Genomic DNA, 22,006 nt, shown 5'->3' on the forward strand with positions numbered 1-22,006 from the left:
ATCACTAAATTTGCGACCACGTGAATTGTTTGTCGCAGTACCAATCGTACCGCGTTCGAGTAGCACGCAGTACCAACTGAGTAAAAGAGGTACTGACGTATGGTTGGGTCAGCCGAGGACGGTGCTTATGCACGGTAAATTGGGCTTTTGTAATTCATTGACACGGGATTGATCAGATTATCGCGTAAATTACACGGAAAACCAACAACTAATTGACTAACGGGTTATGATAAGTAGTACCTTGGTCTGCGACGATGGGCAATAACGTGTAAGAGTTGCTGGGAGCAGGTTAATGAATTTCTGATACAGCCTCCCAATCATCAAGGTCTTGTGAAAGTGCAAGCTTATTGGTAGGCTAAGAAGTGTTTTTATTTGTATTGGATTTAAATTTTTATTTTTGCTTTATGTTAAAATAAGGGTTTAAATATGCAAGTCCACTTGCACGATATTACCCAAGTTTTCTTAATTAATTTAAACAGGGAGTTGAAAGCCAGTTAAGTAAAAGTAAATACCTCAAAGTAGGCATCCTAGTTTGAAAATCGTAACAATAGTTCTTGGTGTAAAAATAATCTGTTGTAGCAGTGGTATTCCAGGTATTCTAAACTCAATTAGATGTAGGGGAAACAGCACAGTTTAAAAGGAAATCTGAAATGACTGAACTCTGAAATTTGGTAGTATCATAATACCCCGAGTACTGTATTTGTTTTTGGATTCTACGACAAATCTGTAACCGTTTCTGAGATATTTACCATTTAATGCAAAATTTTACATTAGCATTTTTCAAGGTCTAAAGTACATATTTTTAATCTTTGCATATTAGAAAACGTTGTTTTTAGGTTGGTGTTGATGTTGGTGATTTTTTTACTGTTTTAAATGATCGACCTTCTATATTATTATACAGGGTGCCCCATAACTATATGACAATCTTTCGAGAGCATACAGGGGAGGTCAAAATAATACGATTTGTTCATATCAAAATATTTCCTAAAGTCACTCCTAAGGAAGATATCGAGCCCCAAAGAACTGCCTTCCAATTAACGTTTTTGGACGTAACTTTTGAACCACTTTGTATATTGTAATGATTTTTGGGTTTAATGTTTTATCGAAAGAGACATTCTATTTGACATAAAAACCAGGTATCTCGTCTTAGCAGAAAAACAGGAACTAACTGGTACCTAAGGCACAATTTGCTTAAACTTTGGTATTGTGGTTTAAGCAGTTCAATGAAAAATCGATTTATCTCGAAAACCGTTCATTTTATAGAATTAAAAGAAGAGTAGGTACAGTTTTTCGATAAAAATGTCAAGAATATTCATTAATAGCGTTTGCAGCTGATAATAATAAGACAGCTGTCAAAGTTTAAGCAAAAATTGTGTCTTAGGTACCCGTTAGTTCCTACCTTTCTGCTAAGACGAGATACCTGGTTTGTCAAATAGAAAGTTATGGGACACCCTGTATATTTCGATTCTTCTAACAATTGCAAATATGTTTCATGTATAACCTATACCTATATTTAACTGTTATTATTTAACGTTACGTTATATTGATGTTTCAAAAATAATATTTTTACATTTTGAAGTGTCATAGCTCCTAACCACAATGAGTCACAGCAAAATGGCTTGCAAGTTCCTATCTTAACTTTTTCTGATCTAAGTCAGGGTCTTATTACAAAGTTTGACAGGTAAAATTAAAAATGTTACCGGGCGATAGATCTCAAAAAATTAACATGCAAACCGTTTTGCTCTATCTTCATCTGATTAAAGACTATGGTAGTTCAAATTGTAAAAATGTAATTTTTAGTTATAGGTTATGATACATGAAACATACTTGAAATCGTAATATTGTTCCATTTAAAATAGTTTGTAGTAACTTCGGGCACCTATGGTGGTACTTCAAAAATGAAAATATTTCAGATGTGGAAGCTCCAACTCCAACGCAACCAACAACCCTGAAATTTTCAAGAAGGTATTTTAAAAATCTGCAGTTTTTCGAAATATCGACTGCGGTAATTTCGAGTGGGACACCCTGTATAATATCTCAACCATCTTTCGTTAGGTTAAATGACACTAATCCACGTGATATTACTATCATTAGCAACAGGATGATCATGTGACCAACTGTCAAATGATAACACACACTGTATGTGATAATACTATTTTTGTTATTTTAGCTAAACTGTGTAACCACAACATTTGATATTCAATCGTACTCAGTAATAAAACATTTTATTGAAGTAGCAATTTTTAATTGGCCCTTAAAATGTCAATGTCACGTGAGCATTCAACCAATAAAAGCCAACAATTTCCGATTTTCAGTTTGAAATTGCCTCTACGAACAGACCTATTGTAATTATTTTGTTTGAATGTTTAAAGCGCTAACGGGAAAATATTTAAATACGATTCTGTAGTTTCAGTCGGATGTAGGTAGTCAAATGTTTGGTTTCATCCTACCAAGGTCGGTATAGTGCACAGAAACTCGCAAATAATCGTTTTAGAACATTTAGGTACGTGTACAGGCAAAAAATACTATTGAGTAGTTGAAGAAGTAAGTAATGAAAATATTCGATTAGTGTATCTCAGTATAAAATCCTTAAATTAATTCACCTCGATTACTTTAAAATACCATGCAAAAACAGTGAATATTAACAATTTCTTCTTTCTTGTAGCAGAATAAGTTTTCCTTGAATTGATGATTAAAAATGAGTAATACAAATGTACTAGTGTATAAAATATAATTTTTTTAGATTGAAGCTGATTGTAAGCAACTTTGTACATGTTCTCATCTCAAGGTTTCAAGGCTATCGGGTTCTCGTTTACTCTATTCGTCATTCATTCCAAATATTGTGGAAGTTATAGATGTTTTTACTGTTATGGGCTTGCATGGTGGAACATTTTCCCAAGTTTGAATCAAAAATAAAATATGGTTAAAGAGAGGTATACGTTTATAATAGACACATCCTCAAGTTTTGTATCGCATTTGTTTCGAGAATAATATATTTAGAGAATATTAAGATGTATAGTTTAAAATTATTTTTGACTATACAGAGTTGTTCATAAAACTGTGACAGATTAACCCCATATTTTTTATACATTTTTAGATTCTCAATGGAGTTCTAAAACCGCCTGTTTGTTAATAATGTGCTATAGCTAAACCTAATAGTTTTTCTAATAATTTAATTTTTTCAACTAACAAATGAATTTTTACTATTGTTGGAACTTTTTTTACTCCGCATTTGATCCCTCTTAAAATAAAAACACATCAAATTGAACATGATGACTCAATTTAATAAATTTCGACTTTTTTAAATGGAATACCCTGTTTATTATACTTATTTCAGTTAAGTTTTACGATTTTTTTTAAGTATGTCATATACCTAATTTTTCAAATATAATTTAAATTAAAAAATAATAGATGTATATTTGTTTCTTTTATGTAAAAATACACTATTAAACATCGTTGCAAATAGAGAGTATTGTTTTAGTAATTTTACTATACATTTTTGTTTAATTTAATCTAAATTGATACTCGTACGAAACACATGCAAAAAGCGCCTTTCCCGCACTTTATTAACGGTTTGCTTGTGCGGGAAAGTACAGCTTTCTGCACTTCTTAGGTAAATAACTTTTACAACAAAGTAGCAAAAACAAACGAATCATCACATTGTTGACATATGGTTCATTTACGTTAAAGAACTATTTTTCAATGCTCCATTTTGAAAAACTTGGTTTTCAGATATTGTGGATTTATTAACGTATTTAAAATGCCCATAAAAATTACTGTTAACGTTTTAATAACGGATTTGATAAAGAAACATACAACTACTTTACTACAAAATTATTTCTTTTTCTAGGAAAAAAAATGGAGACTGCTGAAAGGACGTATCCAGTCTTACCACAAGTTGGTAAGTAAAATACAAGCATTTTTTTAGTAATAATTTATTTTCACTAAAACACATAACTTTATCTACCTTACTATATTTTTAAAAATATGTCTTAATCAGCGTCCTAACTTTTAACTACCGTTAAATGTAGTAGTCAAATTTTTACACCAAATTTACATCGCGTTACAGCATAATGGCGTCCTATTTTTGTTCAATTTATACTCTAATTAACATTATGTGCAAATTTATCGACGTATTAAATACATACACATTATTAAGCAACTTTTTAGGTGACAGCTTTCGATAATTTGATTTTTAATACGTCTAAAAGCGGCCCGAATTTATTGTCCCAGCAATAATTATGTATGCAAAGTAATTTAATTTGGCTGAATAATAATTACATTTACACATTTTGAACCGACAATTCATTTATTTACAAAGTATGGAATGTTTTGAAACGTTTATAATTTTTTTAATAAAAATGTTACCTATGTAATACATAAAAAAATAAGTGAATACTTTTAATAACAGTTAGACAGAAATAGTTAAAACTACTTAACAAATTTTTAAAACTGTTTTAATACTGCTTAAAAATACTACAAAACTTAATTACAGATTGAGTCAGGTTTAGAGAAATGTATAGAAAAATGTGGGAAAAAAATAACAACTTTCTAAGAAAAATAACAAAAAAGTATTAAAAAAGGACCAGTAGGCTAATTTTGTATTCAATTATTGTGGCTTTGTAGTTTTAATTCTCTATGTTGGTGTTCCACAGGGTGTTCCAAAGTATTACTTTAAATAATATTAATTCTCATACACGAGTGTGTAATCCTAATTTTAGAATTAGAAATTATCAAAAAATGCGAAACGTACACATAAAAATAAAATTTTACTTGACTTTCTTTTAGACATTGTTTATTCCACTTCTAGATTTACAAATATGATGACAAAGAGGTAATTATAGATATAGTGGAAATAAGGTTTGACTGATTTTTTTTTTGTAAAGTAATAAGTTTGACAACATTGCTTTTTCTGTTTTTACCCGATTTTTATAGTGTTACATCATACGAAACTTGATAGGTTTGTTAGTGCAGCTGTTAAGGTCTTGTATCAATTTTTTTACCAAGAATGCTATCTATCTGGTTAAAAGTTTTAATTAAAAATTTTAATGATGCATACCTTTCTGACCTTCCTTCAAATCTTATTTAATGGATTATTATCATTTACCAAGATATTTTTACTCATTATGGTGAGAGATAATTATGGAATATTATAGTAATGACCCGATAAATCAGATTGCGACGAAGAAGCAGATCGCTTAACGATGAGAACAAAATAATCTCAAATGATTATGTTAATGATCAATTAAATTTCAGTTTCAGATATGCGTATAAGTACTAGAAAAGCAAAGTTAAGTTACAGAGAGCTTTTATTACAATTATTTTTCACTTAATTACAACTTCAAAATGTCAATGTCAAAAATTGAACACCCTGTTCCCTTTGTTGTATTTTGCCTCATTTTAGTATTTTGATTAGTAGTAGTAAATTCAGACAATATCATTCATTGATAATAAAAGTGAGAATCTGGCATTTACTAAATTAATATTATCTCTGTTGTGAAAATACATAAAATGACTTTTTTTGTGAACTGTCTAACTTTTTTTTTTTTTAGTTGTTCTGAGATTCTTGAAATCTGAGTTTCTTTTCTTCACGAACTTACTTCACGAAAAAGTAAAGTAAGTCCGTGAAAACCTCAGATTTTAAGAATCTCAACAGTATGTTAGAACAATTTTTTTAAAAAATCACTGTATTCATCTCCTATACTTTTTACGTGGGTGCTTCAAATCCAGTTTTATTAAAATGGTTGTTTTTAATGATTTAATAAATTTAACATTTTTTTGCATAAAAAAATAGTGGACGTTGTGACATTTGATGTAAAGAATTTTAGAGATACCCTGCATTTTTATTTTAAATTATACAGGAATTTTGGAATTTATATAGTAGAACTTTAATCACGTAAAAAAAATTGCAGATTTTACCCTGATTGAGAAAAAATTTCCAAATGGAAAGAAACACCAGTAAGTGTAATGTGAGAAGAGAGGTAAAAAATAGGCATTTATTTGACTTAAAAAAAAATATCATTAATATAATTCTCTTTACACTTTAGTTTACTGTTAAAACCAATTTGATAGAAAATGTCTAAATAATACATTAAAAAAAAGTATTTATAAAAGGGCACATGTATAATTGGTTAACAACACGTATTCCATAGACGACCAGTGAAACAACCCTTCCAATATTCTTCCTTAGAGTAACATCATAAAAATAGAACTTTCGTGCTACTTTAATATTTGTTCCATGGTAAGTGAAATGCTAATTTAATCACCCAAAAAGCATGAATTTACACTACATGCGCATCTAAAAAGTGAACTTAAATACAATCAGTCATTTACGAGGCCCTTAACAATTTATACCCGACACGTTTTATGAGTGAAAACACGTTACCCTCAAATCACTTCGCTCTGACAGTTCTGCGACGATTTCACTCATAAAACGTCCCATAACTATTGCTACAACCTTAAAACTACTTATAGTACTATTTCTTTGGTGGTGACGGTCACTTTCATGATCGTAGACTTTGTGGATCGTCTAGCGTCCTCTGGTTTATTATATTTCTTGTGCGAATCCCACGTCAGCAGCAATTGATCCTCGTTCGACTCATCGTCAATCTGCCACAAAGTCTACTTGAAATGGACTTTTTACCACCCGAATCACCAGAAGTGACGACTTACCGACATCCGTCTTCCATCCAGACTTATAAAAATCTTTCCGGATGATCCCGAAGTTTCAGACGAATCAGTTGAATGACCACTCATATTACTTCCACTTAATAATGGTTTGGTAGTGCTGTTCGATTTGGAATAATCGCTACTGTCCGTTTCTTCATTCTGATTGTAAGAAACATAAGAGTTTTAGAAAAGTGTAATTACCGTCATCCAAATATAAGGAATCGAGTCTCAATAACGATTAGTAGATCCATAATTAAGATAAAATTGCTTGTTTGTTTGGAATACACTGTAATCGTATTATACAGGAAGTACTGCACAACAAATAAAATGGTGTACAGAAAAAGTCAAAATACTTAAAATTTTCTGCTCTAGCGTTCTAGCAAACTTTCCAATGAAAACTGCACTGACTCAATGGAGACACTTTCAATATCATTCATCAAAAAATATGTACAGGAATATCATTTTTATAACAAAACCAGCACAGCAAAAAAAATAAGATCAGAAAGTTAGAGGTCTGTGGATAAAAAGCTTCATACATCAAATTTACTCAGCAATAAAAGTCTTGGAACTCACAGTAGTCTGAATGACCCAAATGAGTATAAATAAATTCTCTTCTAAAATTGATGATGTGAAATCAAAATAATTGACCGAAAAGGTGTTCCTGACAATTTTTGACGATCAAAACTGTAGAAAACACTGTTCTGAGTATCGAATATCTTTAAAATAAAGGTAAAATGTCAGGATAATGACTGGAAGATTTTTCAGCAACTTGCGAAGATAGAATGTAGCTGGAAAAGCAAAATAACTATTGTGTATGAAGAGCACAATGAGAGATCAAATTAATTCAATATATGCTGAAACGGAATTATTATGTAGATATGGAAACTGCAAAAATATTAATGAACCAAATTGGAAAACATTTTAAAACTTGCAAGAACATTTTTGCCTTGCAAATATGATGCAAAATGTTATTTTAAATGGAAATGGACCAGTTTGTGTAAGTAGCCGCAGAAAACTATCTCCAATTGGAAAATCAGTAAGCAATTTCAGTAAAATGTTGTTAATTACCAAGCCGTGCTTTATGTTGATACTATTTTAACTCTAAAACTAGAGACAAAAGAACTTTGAGTGTGAAAGAACATGTTTCCTGAATGATATTCAAGATTAGTCAATTTTCAGTTTCAGTTTTTTCATCTGCTTGACGTCATTTAAAATGGGTAAAATTTTGACTATACTATTTCGGCAAATAATATATAAAAAATAAAATTAGATACATTTACACACCTTATATTCAAAAGCCTGCTATTAATGAACAACCTCAAGAAGTTTTATCTGACCGGCCTGTATATTTAGATCTTACATTATTTTAACTTTCCTGTACGTCGTTTTGCAATACTTCCTAGACACCCTGTAATAATTACCTGAAATTTTGTTTGTCGCCATCTCTTCTCAATTAAGTTTGAAGTAGAAGTAGAATGTTTTTTATGAATTTCTTTATTAGGTGAACCGGTCTGCGAGTTTTTCTCGCTTTCTTCGGAAAATGCTCTTGTTATGAGAATCCTTGGTGATCTGTAACAAAACTTATTCACCTAAAACCCGAAATGTTTCAATTAAAGTAGATGGATATGATTATAGAATGAACACATTTTTAACACAAAAAAGAAAGAATGATTAGACATGGTTTATATTCATACTAAAGTCGTAACGCTATCTATAAAGCAAAAGCTATGCTTCTAGGAGAACATACAAAAAAAGTCATGCAAGAGTTTTAAACGGTAAAGAAGTTAAAACCTGATCGTAAACATTTCAATCTCCTTTCAATTATTCAGATCTGAAAATTTCATACAAAAAAGGTCTCTAATTTAATTTCAGCTTAACGATAAATGTTTGGCAAACTTACATAAACACTAAATAAATAAATAAAAAATAGCTTTACCTGTTGCACATCTCTACACAAAACATTCAAAATGTCAAAATTTATTCTCCTAACCTTTTAGGGCTAGTTTCCGAATAGGTTTTCGGGGAGCTGCTTTTCTTTACAAATTTCTCCTCGAACTTAAATATTTTTTGCAAAAAAGCACTGGGACTGTAAGTTTTCGTCGGAGACTCGAACTTAATCTCCTTCTGCATAGTTATTTGTATCTCTTCTTCTGAGCATATGTTTGTTTCTTCCGGTACTCTAAGTGTATTGCAGCTGATTGTTTGCTTCATCTGTTGAGGAGGTAGCTCGTCTTTCGGTGATAAATTTAAGCTGTTAGCTGTGGAAAGAGTTTTTTAAGTCTCACCTTTTGAAGTAAACGAGACTTACCTGAAGCATGCCTCCACATTAGATCAGAAGTAATCCGTTTGATTTTGCTTTTGTGTGTATTTTTAAGGGACTTGTTCACTTCAATTAAAGTTTCTGACATGCGTCTTGATACGCTGGTGTTCCGGCCAAAAGCGCCAAAAGGGGTGAGGGAGGGTCTTCTAGATCCACAAGTGCTGGGTGTACGTGCCTGTATTTCGTGCTGCACCTCGTTTTTACTTTGTTTTTTCCTCCAGTAATTTGTGAATGCTTTTCTCAAGTTTTTATTCTTTAGGCCGTAGAGGTAACCTAGACCATCCAAAACTCAATATTTTCGCATTTTAAAATGTATCTGACTAACCATTGACAACTGGTGAACAAACCATTAGAGTACCAGCAGCCACATATAAATTATAGATGCCAGTTGCCTCTGTTTCATTGGAAAACTGATGTATGGTATGCAAGGTTGACTCATAGAGAATGAGGATGTAGTAGGGCAAGCAGATTATAAGGAAGGAAGCAACCAAAAGAAAAACCGCTAAAATAGGGTTGGAGCCGCGGAGTTTTGGGCCTCCAGCTGCTGGGGTGGTCACTGTTGGTACGAAGAATGGGTTGGGCTGGTGGGTTATGGTCACTTGAGCAGATAAAGCCACCTCGAAGATAGCGGATGCTATACGATGACGGTGGTATCTCGCAATGATCAAAATCTAGAAATAATTCAAAAATCAATATTATTTTGTATTAAACCAAGTCAATTTTTACTTAAAACATGACCATTATGTGGATGGGATCGTGAAACCGAGTCATTGCCGAGTGTTTTTTTGCACTGGGTTCATTCATATGTCAGTTGTCAAATGATAAGGTTTTTAAAGTAATATCAGTTGTTAAAGATTGAGTCAGTGACTACTTTTACAACATCAACTGTTTTATCTTGTTAACATTTGTTTGTTTTTGTTAAATTTCTTGCAACATTTTCACTTCATCGAGTTCTTCGTAAAAAAGTGCCTTAATAATGTATTCAAAATTGCTTTTGTGTACCACATGGTTTTAAAAGCTAGCAGGCAATTTTTTAAATTCAGTATTGCAGAATTTCTATTTTTTTTCAAAAAAAAGGGAAAAAGATAAGACGATTTGAAATCCGTAAATTAAATTAAATAATATTCTCTAAAACTTGCCCCATTTAACCAACCTTATAACTCTAAATATAAACAAAATCCTCATACATGTATCACCAATATGGCTCACCCTGTATAATACGCGCCCAAATGTTTAGACACTGTATATTCCGGGTGCCACACCAAACATTTGCAATATCACTTAATACCTGCTTACAATACCATATTTACAGAGTGTGTGCATTAATTAAGAAAACACTTAAAGTTAAAATATTTTATTGACTCAAACTCATCCCACATAACATAAAACTGCGTTTCAATAGATACAAATCGGGAAGCTTAGTGTGAAATTTTGGAATTTGTACTCTATTTATCAAAAAATATGTTTTGGTAATTTACAGGACTTTGAAAATGGTTTAATTAATTCAAATCGACGGTTTTGCCACGTATATGACGTAGACGACTTTCAGCAGTTTTATTGGCTATGGCTGACAGTTGACAGCATCCAAAAAGGGGTTTTATGATACTGACTCTAAATGTAACAGTAATGGAATTATGGGAATTTGAAAGTTGAACACAAAAACGAAAAGAATATACATATAAACACAACAAAGTTGACATAAATTCAAATTCATATCATATGAGATTATATGAATTAGATTTACTGGCGTTCCATTCAAATATGAAATAGAAAACAATGTGGGAGGTCTATTCAATTTTTACTGTGCTAGCTAAATTTAAAAAACGACAAGTATCATACAGTAGGTACTGAGAAGAAATGGACTGTTTCTTCGTCTAACCCCACTCAACAGCAATAATTTAAGCATTTATCTACAACATTTACCTAACAAGCAATATCTTTAGCATTTACCTTCGCATTACAGCAAATAAAAACAGTAGCCGGAATTAGTAGAGTAAAAACTGTATATCCTGCTGCGTAAAACACCGAAGCATTTCCTGTACGAAATTCAGGGGCGCAGGCACCCAAATCAGCCAAGTATCTATAAGGGGCTGCGTTGAAAATTGGCGGAATGGCCAGCATCAAAGAATTAAGCCATCCGGCCCCTAATCCTATCAGCACCTAATGGTAAAATAAGTATAAGTCCAATTAAAAAAAAAGTTATTACCTACCTTTTTGGTGCTGACAATATGAGTATAATGCAATGGGGCAGCGATGGCATAGTAACGATCGCAATTTAGGCCACATATAGTCCAAAGGGCTAACGGATGAAGAAGGGTGAACAGGAAACCATTGACGGCACATGGAGCTCCAGCTTGGGCCCATTCCCCTCCTAAATGAACAAAATCCGCTAATTCAACGTAAAAACTTTGCTAACGATAAATCTCAATCTTTAGAACTCAACGTAAATGTAATTTTTGGCTAAATTGAAAAGTCAAGTTAAGTTTTTGCCAAATCAATCACTGCCAGATTTTCGACTTTAGTTTGAAGAAGTGGAAATCCAAAAAAACATGTTTAGATTCGCCCATAAAAGGGTCGAAAATGCAGGACTGTATGACGTCAATGTTTGCTTCGAACCTGCTTACCTTTTATCCCCGGGAAACAGAAAATCAAGAAAAGTATGCCGATAAAGATGTTGACTATACCCAGATGTAACAGGAGGAGGTTATTGGCGGAATGAACCTGGAAAACAACTCAATTTAGAACTGGAAATTCAAAATAATATTTATGAGGCTTAAAGTAAAATTTGATTTACTAGTGAATTTCTTACTAGTGGACTGCGTTTGCCTGGAAACTTTGTTGAAAAACTAAAAATGTTCTCATGTGTTCAGTAACTTGCATGGACCTAATATATCAAGTATATTGCGGTTAAGTAAATCCCTAAACTCTAATTTAATCCATGCTTGCTGACTTAACAGTACAGTGGTCTTATTAAAATCTGACACGTATAAGAGGAAATTGAACTTAGAGGCAACAAAATCCCGTAGAAACGCTCAATTATTCGCTCGGCTCGATGTTCATTTTGTTCGTTTTTGGTTTTTTTTCATCGAAATCTCTTACTGCGGGAACGGATTGGAAGCGACTCCTTGAAAGTAATAGAATTCTTTGAATTCAGTAAATACTGAGTTTTATCTAAATGGCATTCTACAGGGAACGGGACGACGCTTTTAATAACAATTCTTTATCCAGCCACTGTAATACTTATATGATTTGGGCAAGATCAGTTAATATTTTTACCCAAAACCGCTACAATGAAGATAATGCGGATATTAGCTTCAATCCTAAAAATCGCTGTGAAAGTGAGTGTGTTTATACAGTATGTCCAAAAACTGGAAATTTGGAAAAGCCTTTCTTGTGTGAATGATTTGGCAATACAAAAAACCATACTTAAGAAGGTTGCCACCATCTCACGATTTTGCACTCAAATTGTGTGTCATTTGTGAAGTAAATTATCTATTTATTCTTTTATGATCACTTAAATCAGCAAATAAGACAACTTTAAATTCTTGACAGGATTGATAATTTTATTTCTATATGTATGTAGGAATGAATATTAGCATAAGAACATATCTTAATTTTTCAAAAAATCTATGACAACAGAGTTTATATCACCCTTCAATAGTCAATTTACCAATAATTGTTTCCTTTTAGACATACTGTATGTTTACTACCAATAATGTAACTTTTGGAATTAGTTTTCTTAAGATTTACAGCGATTCTCGATAAATTTCAACTCTCCACTAAATAGGAAAATTTAATTTCAGCTGTTCAACCGAAAAGAGTCGAAGTTGAGGAGCTATAATTGACTTTTGCCAACCAAGTGCCTCAACTCCCACATTGTTCATTGAAACTTTTATCGATGGAGAAAACGCTATTTAACAGTCATTCGTAAAGTTCATTTCTCCAACAGAACCGATAAATCTAATTACGTTTTTAATCATGGAATTTTTGGTGAAAAGTTGTCTATTTTGCACGTCTCTTGTAAATTGTTTGGTTTCCATGCAAACAAAGCAATAAAACTTACTTGTCTCGTTAAGAAAATAACGAAAATCGTATATCCGTTGAAAGCAATGCCGATAGTGCAAATAATAGTCAAGACTACCGATAGGATCAACGTCATGCCTCCAATGCTCCAGCTTATTAGAATTCAGCATTCGGCATCATATCGGTTTGACTTTATCTCGTATCATATAATTGGGGGTTGGTTCTCGAATGTTTGCCATATTTTCGCCTGAAACAAAATATAAAATTTTAATGAAAACCAGCATATTTATACACCTATCAAGTATTTTAGAAACATGCTTTATTTAGCAGAAAATCTGGTTAGGTAAAATGAGATAGATTAAGTAATAAATTTAAAATATAGCATCAGATTTTTGAACAAAAATCTAATGTTGCCATTGATTTTTGGTAAAAGAAGAGTCTCTAAAATATTTCATTTGGATGTATTCCTTACGATCATATTACTTAATACAATTTTTGTTTCAACCCTATATAATTTTTTCAGTAAACTGGTATTTTTAATCCAGAAAGTTTGAAACATAAAAAAAGAATTGGTGCAGACTTAAAATAAACTTTGAAGATGGCTTAAAAAAATTCGAAACGTTAGATTTAAAACCCTATTCCAAAATGGTCCAAAAGGTCACAAAAAATACAAATTATTTTGATAAATTTTATTTTGTTTTTCAAATATTTTCGGAAGTATTTTGCACCGCACATCGCATATTTTTGATTGACAGTTTTTCAGATTTTGATCAAAACTGAATATGACTTCTGAGAATTCATTTATTAAGAATTTCATCATTTCATGTTAAAGTATGTTAAATACATTTTAATTAAAAGATACTCGAGCAGCTGACCACACGAAATGAGCTGATTATCAATTATCCACATTCGAGGCAGGATTAGTAAGTTCACACTATCTCATCCCAATCGATCAAAATCAATAGGGTCATTTAAGTGAACACTACGAATCGTATTATGTCCAATTTTCATTCACTGTTTTGTTAAAACCCAGAAACTGCTTTTGGCTGACATGGTATGGACTTTTATATGTCGATAGATAGCCAATGAAATTGGCTTTTTATATCGGTAACTGTTTGATTGGTTAAAATAACTTGTTTAAAGAGAATACTGAAGGTTCTAAAATGCTTTGGAGGCATTTGGAAATTCTTAGACCGTTTCTAGAATTTTTTGGAAGCTTCTAGACTGTTTTAATATCTTTTGTGAGCTTCTAGACTAGTTGGAGCATTTGGAATATTTTAGTCTGTTATAAAAGCTTTTGGAAGATTGTTTTGAAAAGCTTCCGACTGTTTTAGAAGCATTTTGGAGTTTCTGTAGTATTTTGAAATCTTTTTAGACTACTTTAGGAGCATTTGGAAGGTTTCGGGAGAGTTTAAAAAGCATTGAAGGTTTTGGACTGCCTTTAAAGCATTTGAAAACTTGTGGCTGGTTCTAGAAACTTATGGAAGTTTTTAAACTGCTTTAGAAACATACACGGAAGCTTTTAGACTGCCTTGAAATTTTTTGAGAGCTTCTAGGCTAGTTGAAGATCATTTGGAAGTGTTCTAAAAGCTTTTGGAAGCGTCTAGACTGTTTTGGAAGGTTTTCGACTGCTTGAGAGGCATTTTGTAGTTTCTGTAGTGTTTTGACATCTTTTTAGACTACTTTAGGAGCATTTGGAAGGTGTTTGGAAAGTTTAAAGAGCATTATATTGAAGATACCCAATTGCTTTTAAGACATTTGAAACTGCTCTCGAAGCATACGGGCTCTTAGACTGTCTTGAAATCGTTTGAGAGCTTTCGTAATTAAGTTGAAAAGCATTTAGAAGCTTTTAGCCTGTTCTAAAAGCTTTTGGAAGTTTCTAAGCGGTTTTGTAAGCTTTTGGAAGATTCTAGGCTGTTTTGTAAGCTTTTGCAAGGCATTTCGGAGCTTCTATAGTGGTTTGGAATGTTTGGTCAGTTTAAATTTGTAAATTGAAGGTTGCTTTTATTATTTACAAAAAGCAAAATTCCTAGAAATCCGGACTTTAATTATAAGACAATTGAAGCGTTTTTAAGAATAATTTTAACAGGTTTAGGGTTTATTGCACCGTCGTACTTAAGCCAAGCTTAAGTTAAACGTAGTTCAGGCCAGTTCAGCCAGTTTTAAGCCGGTAAAGCTGTTTTCTACAACATTTTCATTGGCTTTTTTATATCGGTAACTGTTTGATTGGTTAAAATAACTTGTTTCTCTGCAATTTTCATGCAGTGCTGTTTCATGTTGATCCAATCAGATCAAGATACAGAGTTTCAACAATTTTTATTATGTTGTTGACAACAAAAATAACCCTAAAGTTCTGTAGTTAATCATGGTTTTACTTTGTCATTCAACTTACCAATTATTGACAAATTTGGATGTTTTTAATAGCAAATATGTTATCGAATAAGTGAAATTACTATATTTCTGCTTCTTATTGATAACCCGCGGTCAGTTGTTTGGAATTATCGATACTCGCACAAATGGTGGAATTTCTTAAAAGTGTTTTTATTTTTGTCGTACTTATAGTGAGCCTGCAGAATGTTAAAATGCAAGAAGGTAACTAAATTAGTAAACTACTAAAGCAACTCCCTATCATATTAGTATTTCAGTTTACTTTTTAATATTTGGCTATTGTATTAGCATGAATTTTGTAGCTGAATTTATCAGTGCAGATTTGATTAAGCATGTTTCATTTGAGTGCTGGATTAAATAATATAACAACGTTTCAGGCATAACAGAAATCGTTAAAAATTCATTGTCAATTCCCCAATATGACTGACGTCACGTTAATGGTGAATTATGGCGTTAAATGCGTGACTATTTTATACATAACGTTGTAACCCGATTCGAAAAGGATTAATTTCCACATGAAATAGCTCTAGACAGATTCATTGCCATTGTATAACCAGTTTCAGTTAGCTGGGAATTCAATTTTACATTATGCCCCCTTTTGCTCTAAATTAACTAATGTTCCAAATAGCTCTAATCTGTGCGGATATGTCTGGTGTAACGTACAAATTAAAGGATTTGGTTGTGTTCCACTTCAATCGGTTTTATTTGGTATTAATGACTTGTACTAGTTGATACTAATGTTATATTTTAAAATTTTGTCATATGTGGTATAAAATGCTTTTACCTTTATTGAAATAATTAGGTTTTAATGATAATCTGGTATACTGTCACTGAAAATTTAATATTGTCTATTGAAATGTTGAGGATAAAGCGTGACAATGTAAAATTCACTTTTTCAAAAATAGATTTTTATTGTGTTAATCTTATTTAGTATATGAAATTTTTGCCTTAAAATTGGTCAAATAAACAGTATAAACTTTGTACAAGTACTTAAAACACCCTGTTTAATGTAATAATTATTGTAGTAAAGGTTCTGAATGTGAGGTTCTTCAATGTGAATGTTGTTGCTGATCCTTTATTGGTCATAAAACATTTACCTTTCTTTGTTAACGTCATCCTAAACCTTCCGGTTTAACCGAGTGTCGTATTGTCAAATTGTATTTTATTTTTAATTTCCATTACTGACGATTACATGATTGAACGATGGAAAAACGCCCTGTCTTGTACTGTATTTTTCATTACGTGGTGATTTACTAAAATTATTAGTAGAGAGTGATTTATGTTTGAGTTTATCTGTCTGGTATTCATAAGATCATTAAGACATGGTCGATGCATGAATAAAAATTATTATTTAGGGTGTTTAACTATAAATGCATTATATTTCAAGGCTTGATGGTGCATGAGAAAACAACCTAAGTTTTCTATAATTATAAACTAGAGTCTAAAGTTGTTTCGTTACGGACATACAAGGTGTAAAGCTCAAAATTAAAAAATAATTAAAATTTTTGTATAGCTTCAAGAGTCTTTTAAAATTTTACTAAAATATGATGCATTTATCGTGGAACACTGAAGATCTGTTTTGTGTATGTAGTTGTATTGTGTTTCCGATGACATAAAAAAAGTCAGGTCATAAACCATTAAACGTGGTTATTAGTACAGCGGTATTATGACTGAAACTATAATTTTTACCCAACCAATAAACAAACACGAAAATAAACGTTAATGCCAAGTAATTCCTCATTTTTAAGTACCACTTCTGATAACGAGAGAGCATAAACGATAAATTCGAAGTGGCACCGTCAAATTTGCACCTTTATCTACGGTTTGTCATTAAGAACGCCGCGATTCACCGTGTATATCTTCCTACCTATACTTTTACTTTGAACCGAAAAACGAAAGTTACCGATCGCGTTAAAATTGTTTATATATTTTGTTGTTACCAGTTTGTAGGTTAAGGTGGAACGGACTTACTTAGCAATAAAATTTTCATATTGTTTTTGATAGGTTTTGAGATTATGTATAGCGTGGTGGTGACGTGTTTGAAAACGTGTATTTTTTAAGATTGTTTCAATTCATTTGATATGGTTGATCGCGTGCTGTAGTAAAAATAGTGAAAAACACTTGACTGTGATATAATATGGTTGTTTCAGAATTGAATGGGGAGTATGCCACGTTCCTGGAACAATTTCACCCTGTCATACAGGAAAATATCGTTAGCGTAAGTAAACTCACTTTCCTGTTTTTTTAAACGTAGCATCAAAATTTATAAATTAGGTAATATTTTAACGTAACTTGTACTAAAGAAATCGTTTTTATTTATACTGCACATAAACGTGTAGTTCAGCGACTCTTGCAATCAAATGGCCTCATATTTTAGTTAGTTCTTATCTTAATTAGGTTTTCCTTTGAACCAAATTGGATTTATTTTTAGGCTTTCAACAATGAAATGGCACGCAATCACCGAAGGAAAAACTTCATCAAAACCGTCCATAACTTAGACTCGGTTTTGTTGTCCCTGGATAACACGAAAATGTGAGTATTATTTTTATTTAGTTAATTTTTCACTGTCAAATAAACGCGGAGTGTCTAAAATATCGGTTTAGAGCTGTAGCAAGGCAGTAGGATATAAATCAGAAGCAAACACTTTCGATTATCTTGACTCTTAAATTGTATATGAAAGATGCCGTTCACCTTGTCGTCGAGAGCATAACTTGAGAAAGTTTAGCTTCTTTGTATTTTTTGCAAAAAATTTACTTAATTGGAAACCATTTCAGTTAGTTTAAAAGTCAAGATAATGTACCAGATATGATAATTGTACAGGGTATTTTGCGTGTAGAGGTCCGAAAAGAGAAGATTGTGATTAATTTTGAGAGTTTCTGTTAGTTTGTGGCTCTGTTCACATGGGACTCCCAGCACATGAAGAAGATTGTGCCTATATTCGGTCAAGATTATCAAATGTTGTAGAAAACAGCTTTACCGGCTTAAAACTGGCTGAATTTCTGGTCTGAACTACGTTTAACTTTAGCTTGGCTTAAGTACGACGGTGCAATAAGCCCTAAACCTGTTAAAATTATTCTTAAAAAGGCTTCAACTGTCTTATAACTAGAGTCCGGATTTCTAGGAATTTTTCTTTTTGTAAATAATAAAAGCAACCTTCAATTTACAAATTTAAACTGACCAAACATTCCAAACCCCTATAGAAGCTCCGAAATGCCTTGCAAAAGCTTACAAAACAGCCTAGAATCTTCCAAAAGCTTACAGAACCGCTTAGAAACTTTCAAAAGCTTTTAGAACAGGCTAAGAGTTTCTAAATGCTTTTCTACTTAATTATGAAAGCTCTCAAAAGATTTCAAGACAGTCTAAAAGCCCGTATGCTTCGAGAGCAGTTTCAAATGTCTTAAAAGCAATCGAGTATCTTCAATATAATGCTCTTTAAACTTTCCAAACACCTTCCAAATGCTCCTAAAGTAGTCTAAAAAGATGTCAAAACACTACAGAAACTCCAAAATGCCTCTCAAGCAGTCGAAAACCTTCCAAAACAGTCTAGACGCTTCCAAAAGCTTTTAGAACACTTCCAAATGATCTTCAACTAGTCTAGAAGCTCTCAAAAAATTTCAAGGCAGTCTAAAAGCTTCGGTGTATGTTTCTAAAGCAGTTGAAAAACTTCCATAAGTTTCTAGAACCAGCCACAAGTTTTCAAATGCTTTAAAGGCAGTCCAAAACCTTCCAAATGCTCCTAAAGTAGTCTAAAAAGATTTCAAAATACTACGGAAACTCCAAAATGCTTCTAAAGCAGTCAGAAGCCTTCCAAAAGCTTTTATAACAGTCTAGACGCTCTCAAAACATTTCAAGACCGTCTAAAAGCTTCCATATGCTTTTAGAAAATGCTTAATATATATATATATATAATAAAAATAATAAATTCCGTATGCTTAAAATCTTCCAAAAGTTTCTAGTACCGTGTTCAAAGTTTCAAATGTCTTACAAGCAGTCCAGAACCTTCAATACATCCTAAAGTAGTCTAAAAAGATTTCAAAAGACTACAGAAACTCCAAAATGCCTCTAAAACAGTCGGAAGCCTTTCAAAACAATCTACAAGCTTCCAAAAGCTTTTATAACAGACTAAAAGATTCCAAATGCTCCAACTAGTCTAGAAGCTCACAAAAGATAATAAAACAGTCTAGAAGCTTCCAAAAAATTCTAGAACCGTCTAAGAATTTCCAAATGCCTCCAAAGCATTTTAGAACCTTCAGTATTCTCTTTAAACTGTCCAAAAATTTTCCATATGCTCCTTAAGTAGTTTAAAAGAGTCTAAAATCTTCTGTATGCTTCTAAAGCAGTTTAAAAGGTTCAAAAAATTTCTAGAGCTTGAACTCAAAAAAAGTAAAAAAATTTGCGCTTTTTTGAGGGAAGTAATTTTGCTTTTTAAGCGCTTTTTTCACGATTTTAGTGTTTTTTAATCCGGATTCTACTTATAACTGTTTTACCGAATAAGAACTGTCAAAATTGTGTTGAAGTGTCAAATGTTTTAGGGGACTGTTTCACTGTCTTAGAACTGTCAAGTGATGTTAAAACTGTTTTACCGGCTCAGAACAGTCAAACGATATTAGAAAATGAAACCAAAATGGTCAATATTACACTCATGATGGCTTCAACTGTCTTTGTGTCACATCTTCTTAGGGAACTCTTTACCAGCTCATAACAGTCAAATATGTTAGATAACTATTTTACCGGCTTAAAACTGTCAAAATAACGCTTGAAACCACTTCAATTGTCTTAGAAGGGCCAAATGTTGTTAGGAAACTGTTTTAACGGGTAGGAACTATCAAAACCATCCTTGTTAAATACAACCAACCATACCAACTGTTAAATATAATTAGAAAGCTGTTTTAGCGGCTATCATATGTCAAAATCTCGCTTCGAACAACCAATCAACCAATAAACTTCATCATTAGAACTTAGAATTGCTTGAACTGTCTTAGCACTGTCAAATTATGTTAGAAATCTGTTTTACCGGTTTAAGTCTGTCTAAATTACCCTTAGCTGCAACTGTCAAATGATGTTAGAAAAGTATTATACCGGCTAATGCCTGGCTCACAATGAACATAAGAAACACATAAACATAAACGTAAAGTTAATTTTTTTACACCCTTATATTTATGTTTATTTTGCTATGCCTAAAAGGAAAAGCGACATTTTATCGTTTATACATACCTATAAACGGTTCACATAGAAATGCTGCTTTGTCTTTTATAATTATCATAACATAAATAGACTTTGAAAAAATTAACTTTACGTTTATGTTTACGTGTTCTTATGTTAACGTCTATTGTGAGAGAGGCATTAGAAATGTAAAAATCACGCTTACAACTTAGAACCGCTTCAATAGTTTTATTAAAACTGTCAAATGTTGTTAGGTAACTGTTTTACCTTCGTTCAGAACTGTATCAAATCTTGTTAGAGAACCGCTTTACCGGATAACAACTGTCAAAGTTTCAGTTAGAACTTACAACAAACAATAAAATTTATATCACTAAAGAATGATTAGTAGAAGTCTTGTCGAATTTACTGCTAGAAAGGTCAGAAAAACGATATAATTTTGTTTTTATGGACAGCATGTATGAATATGAATAATACGTCCCGTCATTAACCAATCAAAATAAACTACAAATGTCATCGTAGGCAAATAAACAATTTTGATTGGTTAAATATCAGTTTTGTGTGTTATGTGTTATGCTGTGCTGCGCTAATAAAAAATCTCGCATTTTAGTATTTTATCTTTGTTAATTTTACAATGACTGCAGCTGCACCTGATATTAAAATGTATGTTTAGTAGTCAATACAAAAAAAATATCAACTTGTGGTTGTTAAAAAAAGTCAATCAATAAAGTAATTTACTATATCAGTGGATATAATCCGTTCACTGGCTGCTATAACATTCAATTCATACTTGAGAGAAAACTAAATCAAATTTTACAATTTTCCGCTTAACGAAGTATAACTTTTAAAAACCCTCTTTGTGTGCACAGATATCCAATATACTACATGAGACCAACTTTTAACAGATAACCACACAATTCTCCCTATTAAACCAATTTACCCTAAACTAAATGAAATTTGTTTTGCAGAGAATTGAACAACCTAAAGCTCTCTTGGCTGCCAGATTTTAAAGTGATAACTTTATCCGTCAACCTTTGCAAACTCTGCCTGGATATCGACTTCAGGTTGGGTGATTTAACGGTCACCGGAAACTACGAAGCAAACAATATCGTCCTTCAGAAGGTATTGCCCGTGACAAGTAGTGGCGTTATCAGGTAAGTTACCAGCTAGAATTAATGGAATTATTCGTAATTGGATTAGCAGACCTGCATCAAGTCTGCCTAATTAAATCTAGAATTTTACGAGGGTCTGCTTACTTATTATACTGAATTTAGGGTTAAAAGGAACATGCTTTCCAGTTTTTTGCTTGTCAAGGGCCGAAAGGAGAAGATTACGAGTCCTATTCGGACAAGGATGTAGTAGCAACGTTTTACGCACAAATGATTTTTGGATGGCAAATTTTAAACAATTATGGAGAAAATCAAACCAAACTTAACTTAAATCAAG

General features: G+C 32.2%; 2 protein-coding genes and 1 long non-coding RNA gene across 8 annotated transcripts in view; 2 read left to right on the top strand and 1 right to left on the bottom strand.

Annotated features, from left to right (window-relative positions):
• Nucleotides 1-22,006, top strand: part of LOC145732245 (uncharacterized) — a 50,388-nt gene that overhangs the window by 9,055 nt on the left and 19,327 nt on the right. Inside the window, exons 1-5 of one of the 5 annotated variants that reach the window (XM_081984411.1) lie at nt 2-134; nt 3,851-3,901; nt 17,551-17,618; nt 17,832-17,932; nt 21,529-21,714. In XM_081984411.1, the coding sequence (XP_081840537.1) occupies nt 128-134; nt 3,851-3,901; nt 17,551-17,618; nt 17,832-17,932; nt 21,529-21,714 (413 nt within the window). In that variant the 5' untranslated portion in view covers nt 2-127. Of the gene's footprint in view, nt 1; nt 135-2,415; nt 2,549-3,850; nt 3,902-15,468; nt 15,605-17,550; nt 17,619-17,831; nt 17,933-21,528; nt 21,715-22,006 lie in introns of those variants that run through there. The other 4 variants (XM_081984387.1, XM_081984392.1, XM_081984403.1 and 1 more) reach the window with 4 other exon arrangements.
• On the top strand, nt 2,420-2,934 carry LOC145732317 (uncharacterized). Its single transcript, XR_014178993.1, has 2 exons — nt 2,420-2,544; nt 2,744-2,934. It is a non-coding gene; the product is annotated as an uncharacterized LOC145732317 (long non-coding RNA).
• LOC145732234 (uncharacterized) overlaps nt 5,983-22,006 on the bottom strand; it is a 69,963-nt gene continuing 53,939 nt past the window's right edge. The window contains exons 2-11 of one of the 2 annotated variants that reach the window (XM_081984366.1): nt 13,053-13,259; nt 11,614-11,710; nt 11,200-11,360; nt 10,940-11,149; nt 9,315-9,660; nt 8,978-9,262; nt 8,660-8,927; nt 8,091-8,238; nt 6,673-6,828; nt 5,983-6,609 (exon numbers count right to left, since the gene is read on the bottom strand). In XM_081984366.1, coding sequence (XP_081840492.1) covers nt 6,469-6,609; nt 6,673-6,828; nt 8,091-8,238; nt 8,660-8,927; nt 8,978-9,262; nt 9,315-9,660; nt 10,940-11,149; nt 11,200-11,360; nt 11,614-11,710; nt 13,053-13,148 — 1,908 coding nt within the window. In that variant the 5' untranslated portion in view covers nt 13,149-13,259 and the 3' untranslated portion in view covers nt 5,983-6,468. Of the gene's footprint in view, nt 6,622-6,672; nt 6,829-8,090; nt 8,239-8,659; nt 8,928-8,977; nt 9,263-9,314; nt 9,661-10,939; nt 11,150-11,199; nt 11,361-11,613; nt 11,711-13,052; nt 13,260-22,006 lie in introns of both variants that reach the window. The other variant, XM_081984358.1, reaches the window with a different exon arrangement.

Source organism: Ips typographus, linkage group LG1 (assembly GCF_016097725.1).
Source record: "Ips typographus isolate SLU linkage group LG1, UJ_Ityp_2.0, whole genome shotgun sequence".
Lineage (NCBI taxonomy): Eukaryota > Metazoa > Arthropoda > Insecta > Coleoptera > Curculionidae > Ips > Ips typographus.